The sequence below is a fragment of the Megalobrama amblycephala genome, linkage group LG20 (genome assembly GCF_018812025.1).
Source record: "Megalobrama amblycephala isolate DHTTF-2021 linkage group LG20, ASM1881202v1, whole genome shotgun sequence".
NCBI classification, from domain to species: Eukaryota; Metazoa; Chordata; class Actinopteri; order Cypriniformes; family Xenocyprididae; genus Megalobrama; species Megalobrama amblycephala.
This window is the reverse complement of record NC_063063.1, coordinates 27,542,377-27,570,246: the sequence shown is the minus strand read 5'-3', so window position 1 is coordinate 27,570,246 and position 27,870 is coordinate 27,542,377. Positions and strand designations below refer to the sequence as shown.

The window sequence follows — 27,870 nt, the reverse complement described above, 5'->3', positions numbered from 1 at the left end:
CAACAGCCATCATTGTTGTAAACTAATTGACCTTTCGCAAAGACCCGCCCCCCTTAGTTACTGTTGCTTTGTCCGACAAGCCGTGGCGCTGTCACGCCACACAGAGTGGAAAATACATCGCGGAGCAAAGAGGAAACTGACAACACATCGACAGACGAGACAGAGCAGGTTACTTATGATATTAAACAAAGTCCCAGCTTTCAAACTGTGTAGTTATTAAAAAAATTCAAACAATAAAAACCGTTTTGTGGCTCTTTAATGGGTTGTGACCATGACCGTGACAGATTGCTGTAGCGCCTCAGCTCAAGAGGCTCGTGAACCGATCATCTCTTCCTACTAGTCCATTTATAGCATCAAATAAACATGAATGAACATGAGAATGAATGTTGTTTCAAACGCGGAAAGACGTCAATATGCACAATTTTTCAAGTTTAACTCCACCGAGGTTAATCTTCTAACTCCTGACTGCTTTGTCGGACAAAATGGCGGATGCGGCGTTCTGATTGGTTAGATCGCTTGTCAATCAAACTCCCCAAGCGCTCTTTGATGACGTGGCTGATTACGTTTCTGGTGATAATCTGTCAATCATCGCCCTGACAATGTGATTGGTCCGAACAGTTTCTGTTCGGGCATAATTACTCCTCTACGGATCGAGTCCAGACCGAACTCAAAATGTTGTGGGCAGGGCTAAGTTCGGCTGGCATCCAGGCTACAAAGTAGTAGTAGTAGTAGTAGTAGTAGTAGTCGTCGTCTGATTTATTAGAATCAGAGACCATTCTTTGTTAGAAGTAAGAAGAAACCTCATTGCTTCACTGGCTAATATACTTTCTGCTGTCTCAGACAATGACATCTTTGTTGTGTCAGCCAGACGGCCACCGTAGCTTCTCCGAAAGGGAGGGGTGCGAGGGGTGTGCGCCGGTAGTTGCAGTTCGCAACCTCACCGCTAGATGCCGCAAAAATTTACACATTGCACTTTTACCACAATAACGATATTTCATTTTTTAAATATCACGGATATCATCAATACCAGTATATCACGACGCCCCTAGTTTCAATATTGTGTACGTTTGTGTTCGTGAGTGGTACATACGTTTTGGTTCATTTCTAATTAGCTGATCATTAACCTAATGTATCTTGAGCAAAGCCTTTTTTAATTGAATTTTTTTGAACAACAAATGCTGCTGCCACAAAAAAAGAAAAAAAGCTTCAAACAGAATTTCAATATGCTGCTTCATTAATCTTTACAAGACTACAAGATTACAAAACAAACAGACTGATGAACAAATTATTCATTGTAGAAAGTAGTTAGAGACTGGCTCGACAGACCCTTGGCTGTGCGGAGAGATGAAGCAGAACATCAAATTTGTCCTATTTTAACAACTAACATAACTCTCTGTTCTATTCTTGTAGCGGGATGCCAGTCAGTTAAACAAATGTCTATTTCCTGAATTTTATCTCTTATTACTAAGCGTAGTTATTCATGAATTGAACAGGATCAGGGGTCATGCAGTCATATTCAAATGTTGGCTCAAAGCTGAAACATTCATAAGTATTTGGAAAAAGAAAACAAGCGTTGTGGGTCGACTCAGCTGAAATTGCAGCTTTGCTGCGCCTGGGATCCAAATGTGTAATGAGATAAATATCCCAGAGGAAATATGAGTATGTTAAAAACAAACATTCATAAATACAGAAACATCTGAGGACAAACTGATCTAAAATCAACATGAAATGCTGTTCAAAACCCATTTTGCTATATGTACATGCACATTTATTTCTCTTTAACTGTTCGTTCAGTATTTCTCACCATCATCTTGGTTCTAGTCTGTACCTCTCTGACCAATCAACTGCAGCATTTCCCATGTCATTGCCTCCTTAGGAGGAATTTCTTATGTTGTATTTCCTCATTTGTCAGTCACTTTGGTTAAAAGCATCTTCTAAATGAAGAAACGTAAATGTGATATTCTGTACAGAACTTTATTCCGCCTATATTTTGCTCACTGTGGGCCTGTGACCTTTGGGTGGTTTACGTCAAGAAATGTTTCGGTTAATGAACGACACAGCTTCCGATGAATTTACTTCTTTCATAAGTCCATCCATTTCTGATCTCTCTGCAGCTATTTTCTTGACCCCTGTAGTTTGGAAAAAACGTAAAAAGCTTTGGAGGAACTTTCGCTAACAAAAAGCACTTTAGCTATTTTGTTTCCCGCATTCACTCTGTGGGCCGCACGCGCTGGACACGCTCCATGTATAGAAGTATTTTAAAAGCTTTGTTCTTTTCGTACAGAAGCTCATTGGGGACTACTGTTTTCTGATGAGAAAGTGCACATCTCCACTGAGCAATGTTACAATGTTTCTAAATAATTAACTAAGAAAGGCCAAAACAAAAGCAAAACAAATTTTCCTTTCACAAATACAAATGCTTTCTTTGTCCATTTTGCTTTGTTATATTGAATTAAATATTCATAGAGAACTGACTTATGATGTGTTGGGACCCCTCAGTGGTGCATCAATTGTTTGTCTTCTTGTAAAACTTTAAAAAAGCAATCTTAAGAAGTGCAACTCTAAAACATAATGGATTATAAAATGAGGTGAATCTTTCAGCATGCTGCTGTTTTGACCTCAGTGTGCACAACACTATATAGAGATGTGTAAGATGAACTGAAAGCATGCATATGTGTCCAATTATAATCTTTATTTCTTAAATAAAATAAAATAAAATATATATTGTATTTTTTTTTTAATAAAAACAATTAATTTATCATTACTATATCAGCACACAACCAAGTGTTCCATGGAAAAAATAAGTCTGGTACAACATGAATTGTACAACAATAATCCTTTAAGTATATGAAGCTCAAAGGACTGAACTAACAACATTCCAGTTACCAGCCCTGAGTCCTTCTGTATATGCTGTGTTTGCATACCTGACTGGACTGTTTCCTGCGTCGAGATCCTGCGCAGTTACGGCTCCTATAATGGTGCCTTGCGGCGTGTCCTCGTAAACATCCATCATGTAGGTGGGTTTGCTGAAGACGGGAGGCTCATCCACATCCAGAACGTTTATCTTTACCGTTGCGGTGTCTTTAAACGGGCCAAAACTGTGGAACCGTGGATCCAGGTGTGCATTCGAGGCCTCCACTTTAAATGTGTACGCTTTTTTGGTCTCATAGTCCAGTGGCTGAAGAACGAGATACAGAAAAGAAGAAGAAGAAGTTGAATGCATCAGATTTCTTCAGGTAAAGTGTGTCAAGACCTGTTGAATTAGGCAAAACCAAGGGGTCAACATTTGGCTGGTTATATACAGAATATACATACAGTATTTGTATATGTGGCCCGTGCTAGCAAAATGAGTCGGAATGTGCACAAGCTAATTTTCTCAATTTTTTGATCTTTTTTGCACCCTCAGATTCCAGATTTCCAAATAGCTGTATCTTGGCCAAATATTGTCCTATCCTAACAAGCTATACATCAGTGGAAAGCTTATTTATTCAACTTCCAATGTCTAATGTCTCATATTCAGATGTCTAAATCTCGAAATTGAGGTTTTCACAAAAAATCATGGGCTTAAGTTCATTAAGCCTTCATCTAGCGATCCCAATGCTCCAAATAGCAATTAAACATCTAAAAGTATCTTTATTTGTATGTTTTCTGAGAGTGTATACATATTATATATACTATATAACACACACACACACACACACACACGCACACACACACATATATATTATATAAATATATTATATGTGTGTGTGTGTGTGTGTGTGTGTGTGTGTGTGTGTGTGTGTGTGTGTTCTGTTAATTTTATATATTTTTGACTTAAACACCAATTTTCAAAAGTTTTGGGTTGGTAAGATTTGTTCTCTTATGCTCACAAAGGCTTCATTTATTTGATCTAAAAATACAGTAAAAACAGTAATATTGCAAAATATTATTACAATTTGAATTAACTGTTTTTATATTAATATATTTAAAAAATGTAATTTATTCCTGTGATGAATTTTCTGCATCATTACTCCAGTCTTCAGTGTCACACGATCCTTCAGGAATCATTCTAATATGCTGATTTGGTGCTTAAAAGAATCATTTATTATTATCATTGTTGAAAACAGTTGTGCTGCATTTTTTTAATGGAAGCCATGATACATATTTTTTCAGGATTTTTTGATGAATATATAGCTCAAAAGAACAGCATTTATTTTGTAATATTATAAGTGTTGTTAGTGTCATTTTTGATCAATTTAATGCATGTTTGCTGAATAATAAAGTATTCATTTTTTTTTTTTTTTAGTTAGCCCCTGCTGGTAGATGTTGTAACATGGCATCAGGTTCTAAAAGATGCAAATGAATAGTGTTCTCCAGGTATTATTATAGAACTCCTCCATGCTGGCTACTCATTGAGGTCTTACATTAATGCTTAATTTATTTATTTGTGTTTTATCTTTTTTTTGTTTTTTGTTTTTTGCTGGAATTACTCACTTTGATCATTCTATATGCAGGCCCTTTCTCAGATCTCGAGTGTGTCGATGTCTGAGGAAGTTTGTCACAATTGCTTTCATGCATGTCAAACAAACAACACACACACCAAAAACGGTTCTCATATGCTCCTTTGCACATTTTCTCCTGATTTTGCTCCCCTCCCCCTTGATTCAGGGCCCTATTTTCTGCTGAAATCTATCTTTAAATTCTCACTTCAGTTCTTCTAAATCAAAGATTGTCTGTCATCATCAGTATGACAGCCGTAAAATGTGCTAGTGTGGATGATTGTGGTCTTGCACCACTAAATCAAAGTAGCCCATCTAGAGATGAAAATCATACAATGCTATTGTACAATCACAGCTTTCTGTCTCTGTCAATCTGTCTCTCTGGGAGACAGCAAAAGGGCGAAGGAGACAAAGATCATATATCTGACCTGTATACGGTTTCCATCATGAGCAATTTAGTTCGGTATCATCTTCAGATGAAAACAAACACCACAGGTATAAACGACTGGCACCTGCAGATCGGTAAATACACAGCATATGCACTCTATATGGCAGCGACATGCATTTTGCACCTGAAACTTACAAAGCAAACAGATTTTAAGCTGAGAGAGGAAAAAACATCAGCTAGGTGAGTGGAAATCGTTTGGGATTTGTCTGTGTCAGATGCCCTTGCTGAAGTTTCCACTTCAACTAAATCAAATGGTGCTAATTAGAATCCCAATTAGGTGAAAGTGAACCTCCAAAAACTGTAGTCACTAATTACCTAAAGTTCTTGTTGACATGAAAACAGAAGCATTGGTATTACTGAAGTCTAAACTGCTTAAATACAGGGAAAATAAGCTCAGAGTTGCCCACAAGTAATTAGGACCAGAGTCATTGTATACAAAAGATATTCATCTCATTATTTAAACTAGCCTATGGCCTTCTGTGTCCCACAGAGACGACACTGTTTGGTCTTTAGAGGCCAAGAGATGCATTGATATTAAGGTTGCAAGCTATGGAAAAATGACAGAAAGGCAGTTTGCTAGCAAAATCGCTTGGTTTTCAGAAAAAAAGGACACATGGAGGACTTCTATCTTCTTTAATATGCATAACGCTAGTAAAACTGTATTTCCATCCGGGCGACATTATGCCACGTTCCTCGTTTCAATCAGAACACACAGCCTTTGTAACTCTAATTTGAAACAAAAGCTATAAATTGCTCTCTGACTGCCATTTCATGTGGTTATTTTCCATTTAGGTCCCCTCAAAGGGATCTTTAGTGATGCTCCTATTGAATTATAACTGGATCTTCACAGGCGCATCAGCCGAGAAAGCTCTGCGCCGCCTTATGATATACTTTCCCTCCATGACACAATATTTTCATTTATACTCCCCCAGAGTGAGTTTTCAAGGTCATTTAAACTATTTGGCCACATAATAGCTTTGCTTCGGTATAAATTATTACTTATAAACACGCAAAAACAGAGGTATAGAGACATGAAACAGCATCCACCTCACTTCTGCACCAATGGTGACTTCATGAAAATGGGATATTTGTTGCAGTCAGACAAATTTCAAACCATCTTCTTTACTCAGAAGATGATGAATTCCCACATTATATTTGAAAAGAATATCTGACAGATTGGGAAAAAAAAAAAATATATATATATGAACTGTGCACATCCTTGAACTTGAAGTGCACAGGCCAGCAGTGTATCAAAATGACAAATAATGAGAAGGAAGACAAAGCCTTTTCCTCTTTCGTGTGGACCGAATGTAACTGGAGTGATCATAACATTACCAGTCAAAAGAAATTGAAATAAAATATATGTATTTTTTTTGTTTGTTTTTGACAGAAGTCTCTTAGGCTCGCTACAGGACTGCCTTTCTTTGATCAAAAATGCAGAAATATTAATAGTGTGCAATATTATTGCAATGTAAATGAATTGTTTTCTATTTATTATATTTCAAAATATATTAATTAATTTTTTTTAATAATATATATATATATATATATATATTTTATTTTTTTTTATAAATATTTGTAAGTTATTCCTGTGTTGGCAAAGCTAAATTTTCATTAGTTCTTATTATTATCAATGTGTTGTTTTTTTATTTTATTATTTTTTTTTTTATATACATGCTTAATGTTTTTGTGAAAACTGTGATGACATTCAAAATTTGGGTTAGAAAATAATAATAATTAAATAATACTTTTATTTAGCACAGATGCATTAAATTGATCAGAATTTCTGCTTTAAATTAACGCTGTTCTTTGAAATGTTCTATTCGTCAAAGAGCTGAAAATTCAGCTTTATAAATTACATTTTAAAATATATTAAAATTGAAAACAGTATTCACAATAGTTTTTACTGTATTTCAAATAAAATCAGCCTTTGTAAGCAAAAGCATTATAAAGCCTTATTTATTCCAATCTTTTGACCGATAGTGTATGTTCTTTAAGCATAATGGGAAAGAAGTACTCTATTATGCCATGTGCACATTTCCAAGCCAACACCTGCTCTTATTACCATGTGCATCAGATTCCCATTTGAGACTTCACGACAGGTGAGGTGAAAAAGGTGAACCAGACGTGGCATCTCTTCGGCCGCCCGTGTCCAGTATTGATGGTGGATGGACGTGAACGGTGATTAAATGTCAGAGGAAGCTGCAGGATTATTGGAGGTGAGGAGGTTTAGCCTAGAAGAATGTCAAGAGCATCATTGCCCTTTTAGTGTGTGTGAGTGGCCACATCACCCCGCCGGCCCTAGTTAATGACTTTATGCCGAGACAAGGGGAGAGACAGAGGGGAAAAAGAGAGAGAAAGAGAGAAAAGGCACCAGAAGGGTAATGACAGTGACTCAAAACTAATGAAAGGCTCTTCAAGTGTGTCACTGGTTGTTGATGAAACTGAATCACAATACGAAGACTTTACAACATCTTTTTTTCTTGGAAAGGTCCTATATTGTACAGTCAACACTAAACCCTTGGCCATGAGAAGTATAGATGTTGCTTTAACAGCACAGGCTTGTATTTGTAGCCAGTCAATGATTATATATGAGGACTGGGACAAAACCAGCTGCTGAATGGGGGAAAAAAAAAAAAACCTTTATCAAGAAAATGTTTTGAGACATTCACCTGTGTTAGGATGTAACCTTTTGAATTGGAAAAAATACTTAGATAATGTCTGTTTTTCCTTGCCTATCATTCAATATGTGTCAAAAAGAAAAATAATGTGTCAAACAGAAATCTAAAATCTGACAGTGAATTAATGAATTGGGACTACAAGGCGGTTTCAAACTAATTTCCAACTCCATATATTGATTTGTCATTACAATCAGACAGAAAATCTTATGGTCTTGACAAAATAACTACATTTTGCACATCACAGATCCATTAACTATTATTTATCGACATAAAACAGAAGAGTTACACACTCCAACATTATTTAACTTAATGGCTGATGTCACGTCTAGTGAGTTTTGTCATTACAAAACATTGATCTTCAATTAAAAGTCACAGTATCAGGACACGACAGGGAGGAAAATAACTCAAGGGAAACTCAGAAAATCTCAGGTGTTCAAATGAAACATTACACAAAAGAAAACATGCTACTGAGAGAAAAAAAAAGAAAAACATTTGATTGTATAGAAAGACAGATGTTAAACATGTTGCTCAAGGAACATGCGGTAATGACACTAGCACAATAATGTAAAATGATTTATAACTGGACTTTTCATTTTCGGGTGAACTATCCCTTTAAGGCCACGTTGTAATTGTACTGTATTACGAGATTCAAACTTGAAAAAAGTGTTCACGTCCTCACAGAACAGTAATTACAGCTTGTAAACTGGGAATTCTCTGAAAGCTCCTACTTGTACCACATGACCACTGCAGATTTTTTTGGCCGTTGATGGTGTTGCCATAGAAAAGCATAGTTCCCTATTAGCTTCGTCATGTCTCATCTTGAAATGATGGTAATTACGACATGCTGTGAACGCGGCATTAGTTCTTGTTCCCGTTGCTAGTTGGTTTCTATGGTTACTCATTGGTTAATTGATTATGTTCACCTGAGTCTTGTTTGGTTCCTCATTAAACCATGAATTTAAGCCCTCAGTTTGATTCTTTCATTGTCCTGTATTGTCTTTACATGTGTGAAGCTGTTAGTCTAATTTTTTGCATTCTGGATAGCCTTCTTTGTCTCAGTTTTTGTAAATAAACTAAAACTGCTGCTATTTAGATCCTCTGGTCATATTCCTCCACTTGCACCATGACAATTGATAATAATGCTAATAATAAGAAGAAACGTTTATTGAGCAGCAAATCAGCATATTTTAATGATTTCTGAAAGATCACGTGACACTGAAGACTGGAGTAATGATGTTGAAAATCCAGCTTTACCATCACTGGAATAAATTACACTTTAAAATACATTAAAAGAGAAAACATTATTTTAAATTCTAATTATATCTATACAGAACAGCAATATTAAAATTAACAACAATAGCCATTATAAATGACAATAGGAAATAAACACAATAGTACAATTCAAACGTGTAAAAGCAGTGCTCTACAGGATGTAAGTTGAATATAGCCATAATATTAAATTATTAAATTTAACATCGCCCAATTCGATTTGCTCAGGAACAAATAATAGATTAATAAGACCAAAGATTGCCGTTTTATGTACCCAAAATGAATTATATCTCATGTTTAACCACTATAAGAGTCAGCGGCAAATCCCAAAGCACTAGCCGAGATGAAGCTGTTCTCAGCGGGTACACGAGCACTGAACAACCGCTGACTGCCTGGAGCTCGCATCTCTGAAAACGTCTAAACAAATTGTAAAATAGGCGCTATGATTAAATACAAGTCATATATTTCAGGTCTGAACAACTCATATATATATTGGTGTTACATTTGGTTTCCCATTTTCCCACTAGAGACTAAACTGAGTGTATTGTATATGCAGCTTTATGCGTTTGTAACAGATACATTTGGTCTGAGAACCTGAAAGCTTTGGAGAATGTTAATCAACACTACGTAGATCAAAGGCCTCAGGAAAGGTGTTAATAGTTCAGGCAGTACATGTATATGTGTACGTGAAGGAAATACTCATTTCCGTATCTGCGTGTACTGACACTTGAACGTTACCAGAACAAAAGACACTTTAAATTCAGCACTTCATGCCACTGAACTCTTTGATATGGTAATGTGCTCCCTCCTTGCACTGGTGTGAGTGCCAGCAGAGAAATCCAGATGATCGCAGCCCAAGCCGTCAATGCCAGTCGTGGGAATTGAATAATTGCACACCTGATCCTGAAACAAGCAACATCCATTGTGTAGGTGCAGATGCTCTGAGTCGCTCGATGCAATGTAAATATGTCCGGCATTAGCATTCTCTTCATGATTATTTCTAAAACACTAAGGGGCTTTTAGAACGCAGCGTCACCGTCCTCTGGAGAATTTCTGCTGCAACTCACGGCGTAGATGTGAGAGCACTTTGATGTAAAGTTCGTTTTTATTTCCATTAGCGTTCAGGATCTGAGCTTATTCTTGGTAACCAATAGGAGCATAGCAGACATTTTGCCCACACAGCCAAATACTGCATTATTCTATTCTTACTTAAGAAGATCTTTGTGAAATCAATAGCTATTATTAAAGTCAGCCCTTTAATCCTCAGGGCGTCTCTGCACGATATCAATACACCCTCTTATTAGTATGCAGAACTCGCTCACAGCTTTTCGTAGTGTAATGCAGTTTACCTTCATCTAAATAAGATTACAATGTGAAGCACCCAGAAAAAGTACTCTTGTTGTTGTTGTTACAGTGCGCCTGTTAGCCTTGGCCTGTGAAATAGCTCCAAGTTTTCATGAAAAGGCAGTTTTTTGTTTTGTTTTTTTCAGCACGAGCCCATCAGACGCTCGCTCGCTCGTACACTTTCCTCTTTAGGACGTGGAAGCAGGATGATGCATTTTTAATAAGAGCTGGATTTGTTTGTGTTGGGAACAGCATTACACTAACGCAACTTTTCTCATCCTCTTTTCAAGACAGGAATTAAAATGGATGCATAGATTCACTTCCTGTGGATGTCCCACAAGTGGCAGTACAGACTTATTGCAGTTATGCCTGCCACCTGTCATTCCTGCTATGTCTAAATATACTGGAAAAAAATATTATCACAATATCACATTTAATTCTTTAAATGCAAATTTTAAAAATGTTTCCATTTTTTTTTGGGCTCGAGAGGATATTACAGTTTTTACCATGTCCCTGGTGCTGCACTAACTTTGATAAATTTATTAAAATAAATATTGCAGGTGTTTCTTCATTTTGTTTTTTCTAATACAAATGTTTGTAATCATTTTGCATGTTTTCTTTTGAATAATGTTTTAATAATTAATCAAACAAAATCTAGGTTCTAACAACATTATTATCTAGGAAATAATGTCAATTTATTTATTATTACAAAATAGTTTCCATATACTACCGTGTATATATATATATACACACAGTTTGGGCTCGGTAAGATTTTTATTTACCAAGGCGGCATTTATTTAATCAAATATACAGTAAAAACAGAAAAAAAAACTGCTTTCTATTTTAAAATTCTGGCCTACTTATATTTGCACCTTGTGCATACTAATTAATACTAATTAAAAAGGACCCGATTATATATTCTAATTTTTCAGAATGTGCTTAATTTCTGGCAATGCAAGCCATGACCAGGATGTCTTTCCGAGGTAAAGGACCTTTCTGCATCTCCTGCTGATCTGGGTGGATAAGAGCTCATTTAATCAGCATTAATGAGTGCATTATGGGATCATCTTGCAAGTTAGCTTATTGTCTTTTATTAGCGAAACTGCACAGTGGATAATTTGTATTGACACAAAGTCACAGCTCCCAAAAACATTCACTCGGCTAGTGAACAACTTTTCAAGAGTACCGAAAACTGCAGTTGTGCAGTTCTAAAATTATACTGTTATGAATCTTTTGCTGACTTAATTTGCTTTATATTATGAATTACTCTGGCAAGCAGCAACAAAATGTGTGTCAGCGAGGTACAACAGGGAAAGGTAGCATCGTTCTGAAAGAAATAGATGGAAATTATTTGAAAACTAAGACAAATATAGTAAATCACTTTGGATATGAATTAAATTAAAGGAATATTTTGGGATATTTTCAAGCAAGTGTCCATATACTGATGCATCTCATTCAGAATGCACTTTTTGATGCGACAACAGTGTAATTGCTACTCTTGGCACTAACCATAGTCTTTAACTATAGTAGTCTGAGTAGAAGAACATACATATTTACAACAACACACCCAGAATGGAAGTGTTTTAAAACTATCATTTTAAAACTATAAACACAACACTTAAACAGTGGCTTCCATCATAAGTGAATTGCTGTGAAAACTGAGGGACAAGTCAAAGTTATTGTCTGGAAATCAGCATTATGCCACAAATCCAAAACCTAGACATTACATTGAAAATAACCTAAATATTCCCGTAAGCCTCTTAGCTGAAGTACAAAGATTGCAGGTTGGAAGATAAAAGTATTTGGTGAATATCAGCATGGTTCCCTTGAGTAGATGTTTAGCCCACTGGTTCTTAAGTGGTTTAGTGTCAGGACCCAGATTTTACATTGGGCATGAAGTGGCGACCCAACACAGCACCAAAATTGTTTATCATACTAAAGTAAATACTTTAATATTACCTGTTAAATTAATAATTTAAGTGTCTGCTGAATTACATACGAATGTTTACCCTAACACTATTGAATTTGATTGAGAATGTCAAAAACACTGGAGCAACGTTTTAAACAGCCCAACTACGTATGATTACATGGTTGCATTATATTATTCACATTAAACATAGTATGACCAGTATGGAAGCCCATTTTTGGAAAAAAAAAGTGCTTTATATTAAATTGAATTAAAAATATGAGATAAAGAGTTGAAATTATGACAAATCAAGTCATAATTATGAGATAAAAAGTTGAAAATTGTGAGAAAAAGACCAAAATTTGACCTTTTGCCATACTTTTGACTTTTTAGCTCATAATTATGAATTAGTATCTAATAGTTTTGTCTTTTTATCTTATGCTTATGACTCATGTCCCATGTCCCATGGGTTTTGACTTTCCCTCTCATAATTATCTCATTACTTTTTTCCTCATAAATGACGTCATAAATATGATTTTCCAAAGCATGATTTTTTTTTCCTTATGTTTTCTCCCTGTGGTCCATAATTCAATCAAATGGACCTGTGTCCCATTTTCGGTTCATGACCCACTAATTGAGAACCTTACGTTGCCATAATGCATTTCACCGAATCAGTAGCAGAATCTCAAACTAGCATGCAACCACACAACCAAGCTCATAAACTGTATCTCACAACACTGTTCCACAAGTATTGGCCAATACATCAAACTTGACATTGTTTTGATACTGAACGATCACTGGAGGTAAACAGCAGTGTGTGCTCTGCATTGAGCAGAACTGGCTGGAAATAGACGGTGAGGCTTATTCCAACCACAGCAGGGTTTGGAGGTGCATACAGCCCTCTATTTGGAACCAGCAAAGCATGCAGAGCCCTCTACTGCTAAAATGAATTTTCTGTGTCGATAATTCATGTTGTAACTGGGATTGATGTCTTCGTTTACATGGGGTTATCTCACAATAGTAAGGTAAACTACGTTCATGATGGATGGATGCACTTTTTTGAGTTTCAAACAGGTGGATTCCGTGCACTGCTATTGTAAAGCTTAGGAGCATCAGGGTGATTATTAGTGTTCATTGTGTTCATGTGCTCAACAGATATATGTGTGATTGGCTACAATGATCGGCGCTTCAAAAACATGTTGTAAATAGACATCCCTAATATATCTGCTGATAGACGGATCCTTTGATAGAGGCCTGCTTTCAAACGCTCCCGTGTGTACTTGGTACCAAAGTCGGTACTTTTGACAACACTACAACAAATGCATATTGCACACTTGGTTTGATGCATATATCCGCAGACACACAAGTAGTGTCATAGCACACCTTAGGTTTCTAGATTCTTGACATTTGGTGGTATAAAATATCCCCTCTAATAACCTCAGTTCATAGCACTGACACAAACACAACGCTAACATCTCGTTACCCTCAGACTGCTGCTCTCAGCTAAAGTTTTTTATATCCCTTTTCCTTACCACATGGCGTGCATGCTGACATTCCTACTTGTACGTACACACACGCACACACACACACATCTGTGGAGTCCTTGATATGTATTATCGGATATTATCAAGTATACATCATCAGATCTTTGTCACTGCACTTGTCTGTCATGTCATTTCATTTCGCATTCACAGTTTGCGTGAAGGTAAACAAGCCATTTCTGTTTCCAAATACAATTTTGTTCCTCTTGGCTGTTTGAAATAGCATACTATTTCTGCAGAATATACAACGTATACTGTGCACTATATGCTAATATTACACATAAATGACCTACTTTCCATATGCATGGAATGCTATATTCCACAATACAATTCCGTCTGCATCTGAAATCGCATACTTTCCTACTATATAGTAGGTGGAAAAATCCATCCTATGAGCTAACGGGAGAGGATTTGTTTTATGAATGGCATTGAAGTGATAAATTACACTAGGTCACATGATAATGAAAACATGGCGAATGTAGTACGTCCGTATTACATATATACCACACACATTCATATATAGAGCACACTTTTTTAGCAGTCACAAAGTACTTATTCAAGATAAGTATCTACTTAAGAGAGTATGTGATTTTGAACGCAGCCTCCATTTCCAGTGTGAAAAATGGAGAGGAAGTGATATCAGCTATGATGTTTAACCTAATACTGCCAAATGATAAGACATTTAACTAAAATATTGTAATAAACATGTAACATAACTAAGATAACAACTGAATGCCACTTGCTAAAGTGTATTATACCTGGTGAAAGCTATTCATCAGGAATCCCATTCATCTCAATGACATGGGGTACACAGCTCCAGAAATATTTTTTCATGTTAGCCATGAATATCATGTGACTAATCACACTATGTTAGAACTTCGTGCATCACATAATGAAAAACATCCATTTCACGCTTTTAAGTGCCCTCAAAATTTCTACTCTCATACTGTACAATTTCCTAACGGAGAAACAAGATATTTACCATAGCTAGCCAGAATGTGACAAGGTCATGTGACATATTGAGGTCAAGTGACAACATTGCATACTAATTTTTGAAATCTTTATTGTTGCATAATGCATTCTGTTTCACATACTATTTAATAATTAATAACCAGTATATGTAGATTTGTAGCATTCCACAATAAGTAAGCTATTCCCTTATGAACATTGCTATTTATTTATTTATTTTACCAGTATATTAACCAGGAGTCACCCATAGGTGGCACTGCTTACACCTCTTAGAATGCTATAGTTCTGTTCCCAAACAAAACACATGGAGAAAATGTGGAATAAACAATGTGATTTTCACATTCAAGACTTTCCTCCTTCCCAAATGATCTCAAATCAGGTGAATATGTCATTACTATTTTATCATGGAAGTGGTGAGTCATTAAAATCCCAGTGACTGTGGCAGTTTGAACACTCTCAGCTGATTTATAGATCAAACAGCACATTAATGACATACTTAATGGGGGATGAGAATCTCTGACAGAGTAGGACACTGCAGGAATGAGTCATTAGACTGAAGGCATTTCAGACTTTCAGAAGTCTAATTTCCATGTGGAAAATGAAGAGCAACATTGATTGTTGTGTTGAAATTCCGCTATGGGGTGTCCATCTGCCTCACACCTTTACTTGTCATGTTTTGTTAGCCTCTCTGCAGCTCAGATTATCTTCAATATTTTGTCATTGTTTCTTTGTTTAAGTGAACTATGTGATAATTAGGAGGCTTGTATTCTGTGTTGTGTTGCCAACTCTGAGGGAGTGGGAGACGGTGAGATCCTGTGGGATCAGACGTCTCTCACAACTTAAAAGAATAATTGCTTTTGTTTACTAATGGGAGAAACGAGCATCATTTGTTTTTGATGACTAATCACAAGCTGACCCACTTACTGGGAATTCGGGGCTGTTGTTGCTTCACACCGTCGCACAGAATGCTGACTGGTGTGAAATGTAAGACTCCCAACATCATTATTCCTGACTTTGGTTATGTATATACGTATGTATCTTTTTGTGTGTACAAATTCAAAAGATTTGGGTCAGTAAGACTTTTGAAAAGAACACTCTTGCTCACCATTTTGATCAAAATTACAATAAAAACAGTATTATTGTGAAATATAATTACAATTTTAAATAACTTTTTTTTTTTCTGATGTCAAAAGCTGTTTTGAGCATCATTTCCAGTCTTCATTGTCACACACAATCCTTCTAAAATAATTCTAATTTGCTGCTTAATATTTTTGTTAAACTGTGAGACATAAAAAAAAAATCTGAATAGAAAGTTCAAAAGAACAGAACTGAATCAAATTTGATTTGATCAAATTTGATATATATAATATATATTTCATTTAATGCTTTATGTAAAAAACGTCTTACACTTCATAATTGTTTTTTGTTGTTGTTGTTGATTAAATTTAGTTTGTAATATTAAACCACAATATATGTTATTTAAAATTTTTTAAATAAAATTTCCTGATAATTTACTCACCCCCATGTCATCCAAGATGTTCATGTCTTTTTTTCGTCAGTCGAAAAGAAATTAAGGTTTTTGATGAAAACATTCCAGGATTATTCTCCTTATAATGGACTTCAATGGCCTCCAAACGGTTGAAGGTCAAAATTACAGTTTCAGTGCAGCTTCAAAGGGCTTAAACGATACCAGACGAGGAATAAGGGTCTTATCTAGCGGAATGATCGGTCATTTTTGAAAAAAATACAACTGCATATGCTTTATAAACGCAAATGATCGCCTTTGCACATGCTTCTGCCTTCAGTATTCTTCAAAAAGCTTACGCTGTATGTCCTACGCCTTCCCTATTCTACTTACGGAAAAAAACGGTACTGGCGCCGCGTTCGTTCCGTAAGTAGTTATTCCTCGTCTGGTATCGTTTAAAGCCCTTTGAAGCTGCACTGAAACTGTAATTTTGACCTTCAACCGTTTGGAGGCCATTGAAGTCCACTATAAGGAGAATAATCCTGGAATGTTTTCATCAAAAACCTTCATTTCTTTTCGACTGAAGAAAGAAAGACATGAACATCTTGGATGACGTGGGGGTGAGTAAATTATCAGGAACATTTTATTTCAAAGTGGACTAATCCTTTAATAGCAGATTCTCGTTGTGACAACTTTGCAAAAAGAAACCTTTGCTGAGAATTTTTCACTAAAAACTGTGACAACGAGCCCCAGTCTCCCCTAAATGTAAAATGTGTGGGGTCTGTAGCATCAAAGCCAGTTCCCCACATTTAGTATTCACTCACTAACAGACACACAAATGCATTACAATTCACAAAGCATTTTAATCTGACAAGAGCATCCTTTGAGTAGAACCGAAGATAAGGAAATATGTGAAATATGCGTGTGTGTGTGTGTCTGTTTTCACGTATAAGTGTGTGTATGCTCATTATTGTGTTGCTGAGTGTTTATTTGAGGAATTGTAAATAGGGATGTTACGCACGATTGTAGCACGGATCGGCAGGGCCTATTGTTTGCTTTAATCGCTACTTTAGCCGAGAGGTTGTCTAAACATTTTCATGATCTCCTGTGCCGCCCATGTTCAAGCTGACAGTAGAGCAGGTAATCACTCAGAATCCTTAAGCCTTGATGATCCTCTCAACACACAGACACACACATACATCTCATTCAGTCGGCCAGCATAGTGCACCATTCAGCCAAAGCCCCGCTATAGTCTTCAGCTTACATTTGTGTTTTACAAGCAAAATAGCGCCTTTATCTGAACAGAAGTAGTTATTGAATTTGCAACCACATACAAGCTTACTTCTATTTCTGCTATAGAAAGATAAGAGTAGTACGGTTCCGGATTCAGCCTGTCTGTTTCAGTGAGTCAATTCAATACTGATTCAGTGACTCATTAGCATTATCAAAACTGATCATGAAAGTCTCTGTTGTATTTTTTCCTAGATTAAAATGCTTAAATGAGGCAGTTGTGGCCTAATGGTTTGAGCAGGAGTGTCCAATCCTTCTCCTGGAGTGCCACTGTCCTACAGAGATTTGCTTCAACCCCAATTAAACACACCTGAACCAGCTAATCAAGCTCTTACTAGACATACTAGAAACTTCTAGGCAGGTGTGTTGAGGCAAGTTGGAGCTAAACTCTACAGGACATTGGCCCTCCAGGACTGACTTTGGACACCCCTGGGTTAGAGAGTCTGACTTGTATCCTGAAGGTCACGGGTTTGAGTCTCAGTACCAGCAGGAAATGTACAGTAGTGATGAACAGCACCTAACCCCCAGTCGCTCCCCGGGCGCCGCAGCAAAAATGGCACTTATGGGTAGGGTTAGGCTCCACCCATTATGTCCAGAGAAGGGGAGCTGGATGTCAAGCTCCACCCATTGGCTCTCCACCCATTGCTTATTAATAGTTAGTAAGGTAGTTGTTGTAGCATTTAAGTTTAGGTATGGGGCAGGATTTAGGGATGTAGAATATGGTCATGCAGAATAAAGCCCGGGATACTCTGCACAGTTTTTGGCTGTCCCAGATGAAAGATTGCCATCATGAAACAATCGTGGCGATTTCTTGATCGTGGCTCTTAATCGGTGATCCTATGAAGTACAGTGCGAGAGGTTCAAAGATAGCCTATGACATGCAACGTCAACTGGCGGCCCGCGGGCCAAATCCGGCCCGCCAGAGATTTCCATCCGGCCCCCAGAATAATACTGAATTCAGGAATAGCCTTGTAAGAGGAAAAAAGTTTAGGGCTGGTCCGAATACCATTTTTTGAGCTTCGAAGCTTCGGTAGTAATGAACATCGACTCTTCGGAGAGAGGGGCTGAACATATTTTTCTCTCTAATAAAGGCAGGAATCTGTGTCTGTATGTCCGTTTGCATTTTTATTATTTCGAGAACCGTTCATCCAATCGACTTCACAAGGCAGTGCAGTGTCGCATTTGGTGCAATATAGATGGACACGCGAGACGCGACACATTCAGAATTAATAAACTTTTAGTAAACTACAGTCAGAACAGCGCGAGCGGGAAGCGGCGCACCTCATGCGGGCAGGGCTTATGCTCCGAGAACGGACACTGCACTAGTGATATAAAACGCACACACACAGGTCTGTTAAATTAAGCAATACTTTTAAGGTAGTCTAATATTTTTCTGACTAACAAATTGGCACAGTAAGGGTAGATTTAAATAAAGAAAAACGAAATTTAAATAAAGAAAAAACGAAATTTAAATAAAGAAAAAACAAAATGTATATAAACAAAAACGAAATTTAAATAAAGAAAAAACGAAATTTAAATAAAGAAAAACGAAATTAAGTTAAATTAAAAACGAGATTAATTTAGATTGATAATAACGGGTAAAAATGCTAATACATTTTGTTTCTATTATTGTATTTTCCACAGTGTCAAAGCAACAAAACACAAGCTCAGACATGCACTTCGGTCCATACAAACTCCGCTGTTCTGAACACTCCCGTTGCTGGAACACGCGTCGGTTCTATTTCTAGCATGCACGCGTTTTCCGCGTGGCTCGAGCGCGCCTGAGACGCGTGTCTCAGTGTGCAAACTCCAACCTGTTAAATATGGGAGCCGAAATAAAAACGGACACGCCACGCAGCTGAGACGCTCACGCAGCCAGTGTGTCGCCGGCCTTATTCAAGGGGGAATGAGAATCGTTTCGCGGGGGATCCCAGGTGTGCAAAAAATAAAAATAAAAAAATATTCGAATGTCAAATTTTCAAATCGAATACCAACCCACCGAACGAATATTTGAATATTCGGGTCCGTTCCATATTTATTTATTTTTTAAATCTAACGAAAAAAAAAACCCTTCTGAAAAGTAGCTTGTGCCATAGCCTGCCTTCAGTCAAGAATGACGATAAACGCGTTCTCTCATTGAACATCTTTTATTGTTTCACGTGCTCATTTTTTCACAAATGTCAAAATTTTCCTTGCCTGGGATTAGCGCACAATTGCGTGACAGTGATGGACAGCTTGACAGCCTCACAAATATGAAGCCTAAAATATCGCTATCGCCCCCTGGTGGCTTGCTGCAGTACAGGTAATATGTAAAAAATAAAATAAATTTGGAATTAGAATTAGTATATCAAATAATAACATATTAGGATACAATTCGAATTTTATTTTATATTACGAGTATCTGGCCCTTACAGTGTCTGCAGAGAAAAATTCTGGCCCTTGGACAAATATAGTTGATGACCCCTGGCCTATGATCATTTTCTGACAGTTTCAGAAATTCAGCTTGATCAACGCACAGTGTGTTTGCTGTTATGACCTACGTCTACTGACCAGCCAATAAAAATGTGACATGGCGCTAAAACTTAAAACTGCTTACCTCAAGCTCTTTTCCCTTCTTCTTTTGCCACTTCCTTTTTTTCAGCACACATAAAAACTACAACTGCCAAAGTGTGATTCAACATGGTCTTTTTGTTTACCACTAGCGCATGCTGATTACGTTTTATTCTTGTATAGAAACTTGCATCGTAGCCCACGAGTCAACAAGTGCCATCATCGTACAGTCTAAATGCATGTCGTACCCAAGTTTAATAGATCCATGTCGTACAGTGTGATAAAGTAATGATCTTATAGGATTGCTAAAATCGTGCAGTGCTTAAGGCATTAATATGTGCTTTATAAGTACTAATAAACAGCCAATATGCAAGCTAATACACAACTAGTTAAAAGAGAGAATTATTCCCCCTACTAAAGTGTTACCGTGTCCGTGATATGCAATCATTTTCCTTATAATATTGACATAGGAACTGTTTCCAATCCTAAAACAGCTGGAAGCTTACTTCGGCCACATGAGAAAAAAAGAAAAAAAAACATCATGATATAAAAAGTCATCATTATGACATAAAGTTCAATGTTTTTGTCATAATTATTATGTAAATACTTTTTAATAAAGAAATTTGACTTTTAATAAAATCATTTTTGTCATAATTATTACTTTTTATCTCATAATTTAGATTTTTTTTCATGCCAAAATATAAATTTTCACACCAGTATCGCAGGTATCTATTGTACAAAGTATAATCGGCATCACCATATACCGTGGCAAGCCTGAATAGAATTATTTTAGCGACATTGGCAAGATCTACTGCATAATGCCTATTAAAATAGCATCTTAAACTATACACAATTTGCAACGGCAAACATTTCTAACAGTAGCATGCTACAGTATTCACCTTGACAAGCATTGCATTAGTATTACATGGTGGGACACAGTAGTAGTCTACTGCACATTTTAGCAAATGTAGGACGAAATTTGTTAATTGAAAATAAATTTGCACACTGTGCACAGTACACGTCACTTAGTTTTCTTTCAAAACAGTAAGTAGAATTATAGCATCTTGAACATTCCCATTGTGTGTGTGAGTGTGTTTGAAAGTTTGTTCCTGTACTTTTGCTAAACTGCAGTAAACGCTTAATCCTGTTCTACCCACTGTTCCAAATCACAGAGGGGTCACCATGCCTCATTGCTATCAAGCGCATAAACAGCACACATGTGCACAAAAACACTTCTCAGGCAAAAAAAAAACAAAACAAAAAAACAGAAACCTCTTCACCTCATGTAAGCTGTGGCTTGTAAGGCACATGCTTTCACTGTGGAGAAAGAGACAGCATCTCCACACTGGCAGGATTGCTGCCTGGACCTCCTATTGAGGAGAATGCATCATTCTGTCTCAGTGTTGGCACGACACACAGTCAAACTGAGGGGTAAACAGAGACAATACATGCCCACAATAAATCTCTGGCTCTGTCTCAGCTCTACAGACACGCACAGACTGAAAGACAGAGAGGAAATAACTGCACTAATTTCTCTGACATTGTCCACACCTGTAATTGGTGTCTTGAACCCCCAAGAATATAGACAAAGCACTGAAACCTGTTAGTGGACTGACAGACAAGTGGAGGGAAGAAAATCATAATGCCACCTCTTGAAGCCTCAGTGGGGGAAAAAAAGGTTGTGCACTGGAAAAGAAAAGGAGAAGAACAAAAAGCATGCTGATATTTTATAGATTTAGCCTTTAGTGCTGTGAGACTGCTGCTCAATAATCTATATTTCTATGGTAACAGAGATGCAGATGTTTTGGAAACGGTTGCTGTGGAAAGTGCACAAACAAGACCAAAAGTAATTTACCATTTCATTTGTGTTTCTCAAAGTATATTTACAGCATTGAATGTCCAGTATTATATTATATTATATTATATTATATTATATTATATTATATTATATTATATTATATTATATTATATTATATTACTTTTTTTTTTTTTTTTTTTTTTTTTTTTTTTTACTTGTAACTTGCAAACCAAAAGGTAAGATTAATCACTGCAAATAAAATAAGCATCTTATGAATCACATCACTTAGAAACTATTTCAGTCTGGTCCAGCTAATTGGCATGTGCACATTTTAGAATAAGAGGTAATGGGCTTTTTAAATTGTAAGGCAGAACCTTCATCTCTACAAATGCTGTTAAGCATATGATGAAAAGGACTGTATAGCTAAATCTCTTTCACTTGACAATTTTACCATTGCACAGTCCCGTAATATAATGACATTTTATTCCAGTCTTCATTTCGATTCATCAAGTGTGCAAAGTTCCATTTGTCTTTGAATCAGTGACTATGACATATCTTGTGTGCAACTTAGAGAGATGTTTACAGGCAAAAACAGGCGAAAGATCAATATAGACCTGACACTAATGTTCCAGCTGTTAATGGCATTACTTGATGCTTGCCTATTGTTTTATGACATACTTTCTTAGCTCTGCCTCCATATCCCGTGTGATTCTTTATGTGATGTGTTGACAAAGAGAATATCAAATCACAACAAAAGCATTTATAGCCTTCAGCGATTTAATAAGAGAAGTGTTTGCAACTCTGAGTGTGTATGTGTCAGATTTTATGAGTACCCTTGGAAATGGTGCAATGCTCTATTCCTGGAGGTAACCTAGTCATCTCTGTTTCTGGAAAAGATGGCAGGCAGCTAAAATGAATTCACGATGCCGTTTTATATTGCTGTGGTATTTTATTGTTTACATACAATTAGATTCCTTGATGCAATATTGCACCAAAACCACTGGGTCAATGAGAGATTTTGACAGAGCCAGACAGTACATTAATATGAAATAAGTCAAAATGTACTCTTTTCCCTACCTCTATCATGAGCGCAATATATATAATATTATATATTTGACAGGAAGCAGATTGAGATGCTCAAATAAACAGCAATATTTTAATGGTGTCACAGAGCCAAAGGGTTTTAGTCTTCTAGAGAAGAATTTATTATTGTTAATATTTTATTGTTCCTTTTTTTTTTTTTTTTACTTAAAAGATTAGTTCACTTTCAAATAAAATTTTCCTGGGATTTGTTTATATAAATAAATGATCGCCTTCCAAGTGCTTCCGCCAAAACCGCATGGGAAAAAAAATTAACTGGCGCTGCGTTCGTTCAGTAAGTAGAATAGGGAAGGCGTAGAACATACAGCGTAAGCTTTTTGAAGAATACGAAAGTGCGGTTTTGGCGGAAGCACTTTTTTTTAATATATATAAAGCATATACATTTGTATTTTTTTCGAAAATGACAGATCGTTTCGCTAGATAAGACCCTTATTCCTCGTCTGGTATCGTTTAAAGTCCTTTGAAGCTGCATTGAAACTGTAATTTTGACCTTCAACTGTTTGGTGCCCATTGAAGTCCACTATAAGGAGAATAATCCTGGAATGTTTTCCTCAAAAACCTTAATTTCTTTTCGACTGAAGAAAGAAAGACATGAACATCTTGGATGACATGGGGGTGAATAAATTATCAGGAAAATTTTATTTGAAAGTGAACTAATCCTTTAATTAATACTATTCAAAAGATTGGGGTCAGTGATTTTTTTAAAATATTAATACTTTTATTCAACAAGGACCCATTAATTTGATTTAAAAATACAATAAAAAACATTGTTACAAAAGATAAGTATTTCAAATAAATGCTGTTCTTTTGAATCCTGAAAAAAAAGTATCATGGTTTCCACAAGAATAATATTAAAGGGTTAGTTGAAAGACCAAAAAATGAAAATTATCCCATAATTTACTCACCCTCAAGCCATCCTAGGTGTATATGACTTTCTTCTTTCAGGCAAACACAATCGGAGTTATATTAAAAAATATCCTGGCTCTTCCATGCTTTATAATGGGAGTAAATGGTTCCTGAGATTTTGAAGCCCAAAAAAGTGCATTCATCCATCATAAAAGTACAGAGGGTTAATAAAGGCCTTCTGAAGCGAAGCAATGCATTTTTGTAAGAAAAATATCTATATTTAAATGTTATAAATTATAATCGCTGGCTTCCGGCAATGGTACGCGAGTCTAGTTCTGGCGGAAGAGTGACCTCTGACCCGACACATAACGAGAATTTTTAAAGAGAAATGTCAGAGGATTTCAATATAAGAGAAGAGGAGCTTGAGTTTGTTGCCCTATTCGTTTGAAATCTCAGGAACCATCCACTCCCATTATAAAGCTGGGAAGAGCCAGAATATTTAATATAGCCACAGATTGTATTTGGCTGAAAGAAGAAAGTCATATACACCTAGGATGGCTTGAGGGTGAGTAAATTATGGGATAATTTTCATTTTGGGGTGAACTAACCCTTTAAGCAGCACAACCATTTTCACCATTGATATTAATAATAAATGTTTCTTGAGTAGCAAATCAGCATATTAGAATGATTTCTGAAGGATCACGTGGCACTAAAGACTGGAGTAATGATACAATTTTCCATCACAGGAATGAATTACATTTTGAAACATATTAAAAATAGAAAACAGTTATTTTAAAATGTCCCTATATATAGACTAATGGTTCTTGTTCACAGCTTCAAAACCAGGTAAAACACTGCACTTAGTCAACCACTGTGATTTAATCCTGCACATAAACACTGCTGTCACTCCCAAAGTAGTGTGTACGTGATAGATGATATCCAGAATGTATTGTGAAAAAGATGTGGGGATTCCTGGCTGTGTTATTGTCATGCATGCTGTGTGCATTTAGAGGAAAGCATATGGACACAGTTAGTGCTCCCCACCCTCATATATCTCCACTAACACTTACAGAGATCAGCGCAGTGCGATTTCAGTAATATTATACCAGCACACACTGTCCCGTATAAACTGCAGCTGTTTTTATTGACAAGGCTGTCCTCATTCCACTAGGCGGAGACAATAGAGATAATATAAAGAGATGTGTGCCGCATTAATAAGTCCTGTCACGCTGCCGGTATTTAAGTACTGAGCTCAATTCAAATCAAAGAAAGTCACCTTGCATACTCTCCAGCAGAGCTGAATGTTCTAGTTTACCTTTGGGGGAGTTCTTAATGTCAGACACAATTACCCCAAAGTGCTCTTAACACTGATGTTTGAGTGATGTTTTGATAATGCGGTTGCGGTTGTATGAATGATGGGCTCTCTGTCGTTTTCAGCGTATGGTTGAGTCACGACACAACATTTGAAGGACTACGGCAACTCGGATAGACTCGGACCTAGAGGGAGGTCATTTTACATGTATATTAACTTAAACACAATGACATATCTCAGGTTTCTGTATTTAAAAGTCAAGCTCGTGTGTTTCTGTTATGTAGTTTGAGTTTATGGCAGCATGTAGAACCTTGAAAACTGATAACTGGCTTAATTAATAGGTTAACATTTTTTTTTTTTTACACAATTTGACAAAATTATAGCGTGATTGGAAATTTCACAAGATATAAAAATTACCTTGATTTTTTTTCTGTTGTCTTCACACAAAATACACCTCATATTTAATCTCAAGCGCTCTTAGACTGACAGTTTTGTCATCTTGGTAACCAAGTCCACTAACTTTTGACACTACTTCATTAACTGAAGGACAATCGTAATTAGTGTAATAATTGATATAAATAATTTTCACACAGTAAATACTAAAATAGTTTATGATATTTCACTCTGTTTTGGTTATAAGAAGTGGTGAGAGGTTACAATAAGCTTCCATTTGTTAACATTATTAACTACATTACTTAACATGAACTAAAAATGAAAAATAATTCAGAAGCATTTAATAGTCTTGGTTAATAGTAATTTCAACATGTACTAATACATTATTAAAATCAAAAGTTTTATCTCTTAACATTAGTTAATGGACCTGAGCTGACATGAACTAACAATGAACTGTTGTATTTTTATTAACCAAAATTAACAAAGATAAATAAATACTGTAACAAATGTACTTCTCATTGTTAGTTCATTTTAGTTAATGCATTTACAAACATTAACTAATGGCAATTCATTGTAAAGTGTTACCAGCAACGTTTTTGAAATGTGACCATCCAAATTCACATTTAGAAGATATAAGCAATCAAAACTTAGTCTCTCACTTCCACCAATATGGATCAGCGGTTTTGATGACACCACTCTGCACTTCAGCTTCTCATCAGATTTTCTGACCAATCAAATGCTCTCTAGAATCTAAAGCATTATACATTATAAATAGATGCTGAAGCTAGGGAACGATTAAGACAGTGTAAATACGCTTTCCATTGAGGCGAATGAAGTCTGGTTTCACGTTAATGTCATGCGAACCGCCACAGCGCGCACACAGTCTGCTCCGATCCAGAGACACGATAGCACAGGGTGGATCATATGCGTGAGTCGGCACAGACCACAAAACGTATCGGATCCATTTGAGTTCTGCACAGAATGCTATATTTTATAGCGTTATGGAAGAGATTAGAAGGAAACTAAAGCTTTACCGACCTCAATGGCTCTGGCCGAGCTGTAATATAAATGGAACGCTATTGGCTATTTCAAAAAAGGGGAGGGGCTGTTCGATATGTCCCGCCCTGTCTTCCTGTTTCAGTGGAAATTACATCAACACAATGAATAATGCTACGCGTTCCAAGGCACTTCAGTGGGCCTTTAAGATTGTGTCAGCGACAAGTGTAAATGATGAAAAAATATTTTAATGTGACCTCCAGTACATATAATAATACAAATCAACCGCAGAGTCTTTAACCTGTATTTCGTTGTTAGAATTGATTGTACTGTAAATAAGGCATTACCTTTTTGAGCATGATGATTCCCTCCTGATTGTGCTCGTTGGTGGTGATGTCAAACATGGCTCCTCCATCTCCAGGGACGATGTTGTATTCCACCTCCGCATTTTTTCCTATGTCCAGATCATGAGCTTTGATTCGGCCAACCGCTGACCCGACTGCTGATGACTCCGGTACACGCAGATGGAAGATGCCTGTAGAATCAAAATCAGGTTTTTTTAAGCATGTCTTGGGGAAGCTATTTTTTTTTTGAGTAAATGATTCAGTTGAAGTCATGTTTGGAATAACATGTACCAATGAATAAAAATGTGACATGAAATAAACGCCTAGAAATCCCAAAAAAGTATTTGTGTACTTTCTGAGTACTGAGTTGAATATCCCCATCTCTTGAATATCTCCAGACCGGAACTCCGGTTGTCAGTCAGAATGACATTTGACAGATGTGAATACGATAACTTCTTGTCGCAACGAACACAATGGATATTTTTACCTCAGAGAAGAAAGTACATGGATTGTATTTCATGTCGCATTTTTCTTAGTCTTGAATTTTCTGATTTCTAAATGCACATATATTTACATAACAAGATATCCATACTGCCACAGTATTCCTCCTCCTGTGCCAAATTTCGGAAGTTGGCAACCCTAGAGAGAACATCATTGTTGGAAAGAGCGTTTGATAACTGCCTCAATGCACGTGGCTGTAAATGTGATATAAAAAGCAGGATGTGGTGTTGGTTTCACACCACACTGCTTTTTATTGGAAAACAGCTGAGCTAATGTCACACTACTAAAACTGTAGTTAAGTTGGTAGAACTACTTTTAGTTAGTTACCCCAATGCTGGTGAAGCCACATGCACAGTAGACACAAACAGATCATGCTGATTAGTGAAAATGAATGTGTTGAGTGGCCATGCCTGCAAAAAAACACCTCAGCTAATTAAGAAGTCATTAGATGCATTAGTGCAATGCACCAAAAAACAAACAACAAGAGAGAGAGAGGCAGAGGCACGGCCCAGAATGCAGCAGTCATCATAGTGCCATCCTCTGAGACATGCAGATGGAAATCTACTTCTCTCCCAGGGTATTACCAATATTTACACAGCTAGAAAACCAGTGCTCATCACTGAATCTCAACATGA

General features: G+C 36.6%; 1 protein-coding gene across 1 annotated transcript in view; it reads right to left on the bottom strand.

The window, feature by feature from the left end:
• LOC125255260 (cadherin-12) overlaps positions 1 to 27,870 on the bottom strand; it is a 180,239-nt gene that overhangs the window by 31,662 nt on the left and 120,707 nt on the right. The window contains exons 6-7 of the mRNA XM_048170327.1: positions 26,738 to 26,925; positions 2,925 to 3,178 (exon numbers count right to left, since the gene is read on the bottom strand). Of these exons, the coding sequence (XP_048026284.1) occupies positions 2,925 to 3,178; positions 26,738 to 26,925 (442 nt within the window). The remainder of the gene's footprint in view (positions 1 to 2,924; positions 3,179 to 26,737; positions 26,926 to 27,870) is intronic.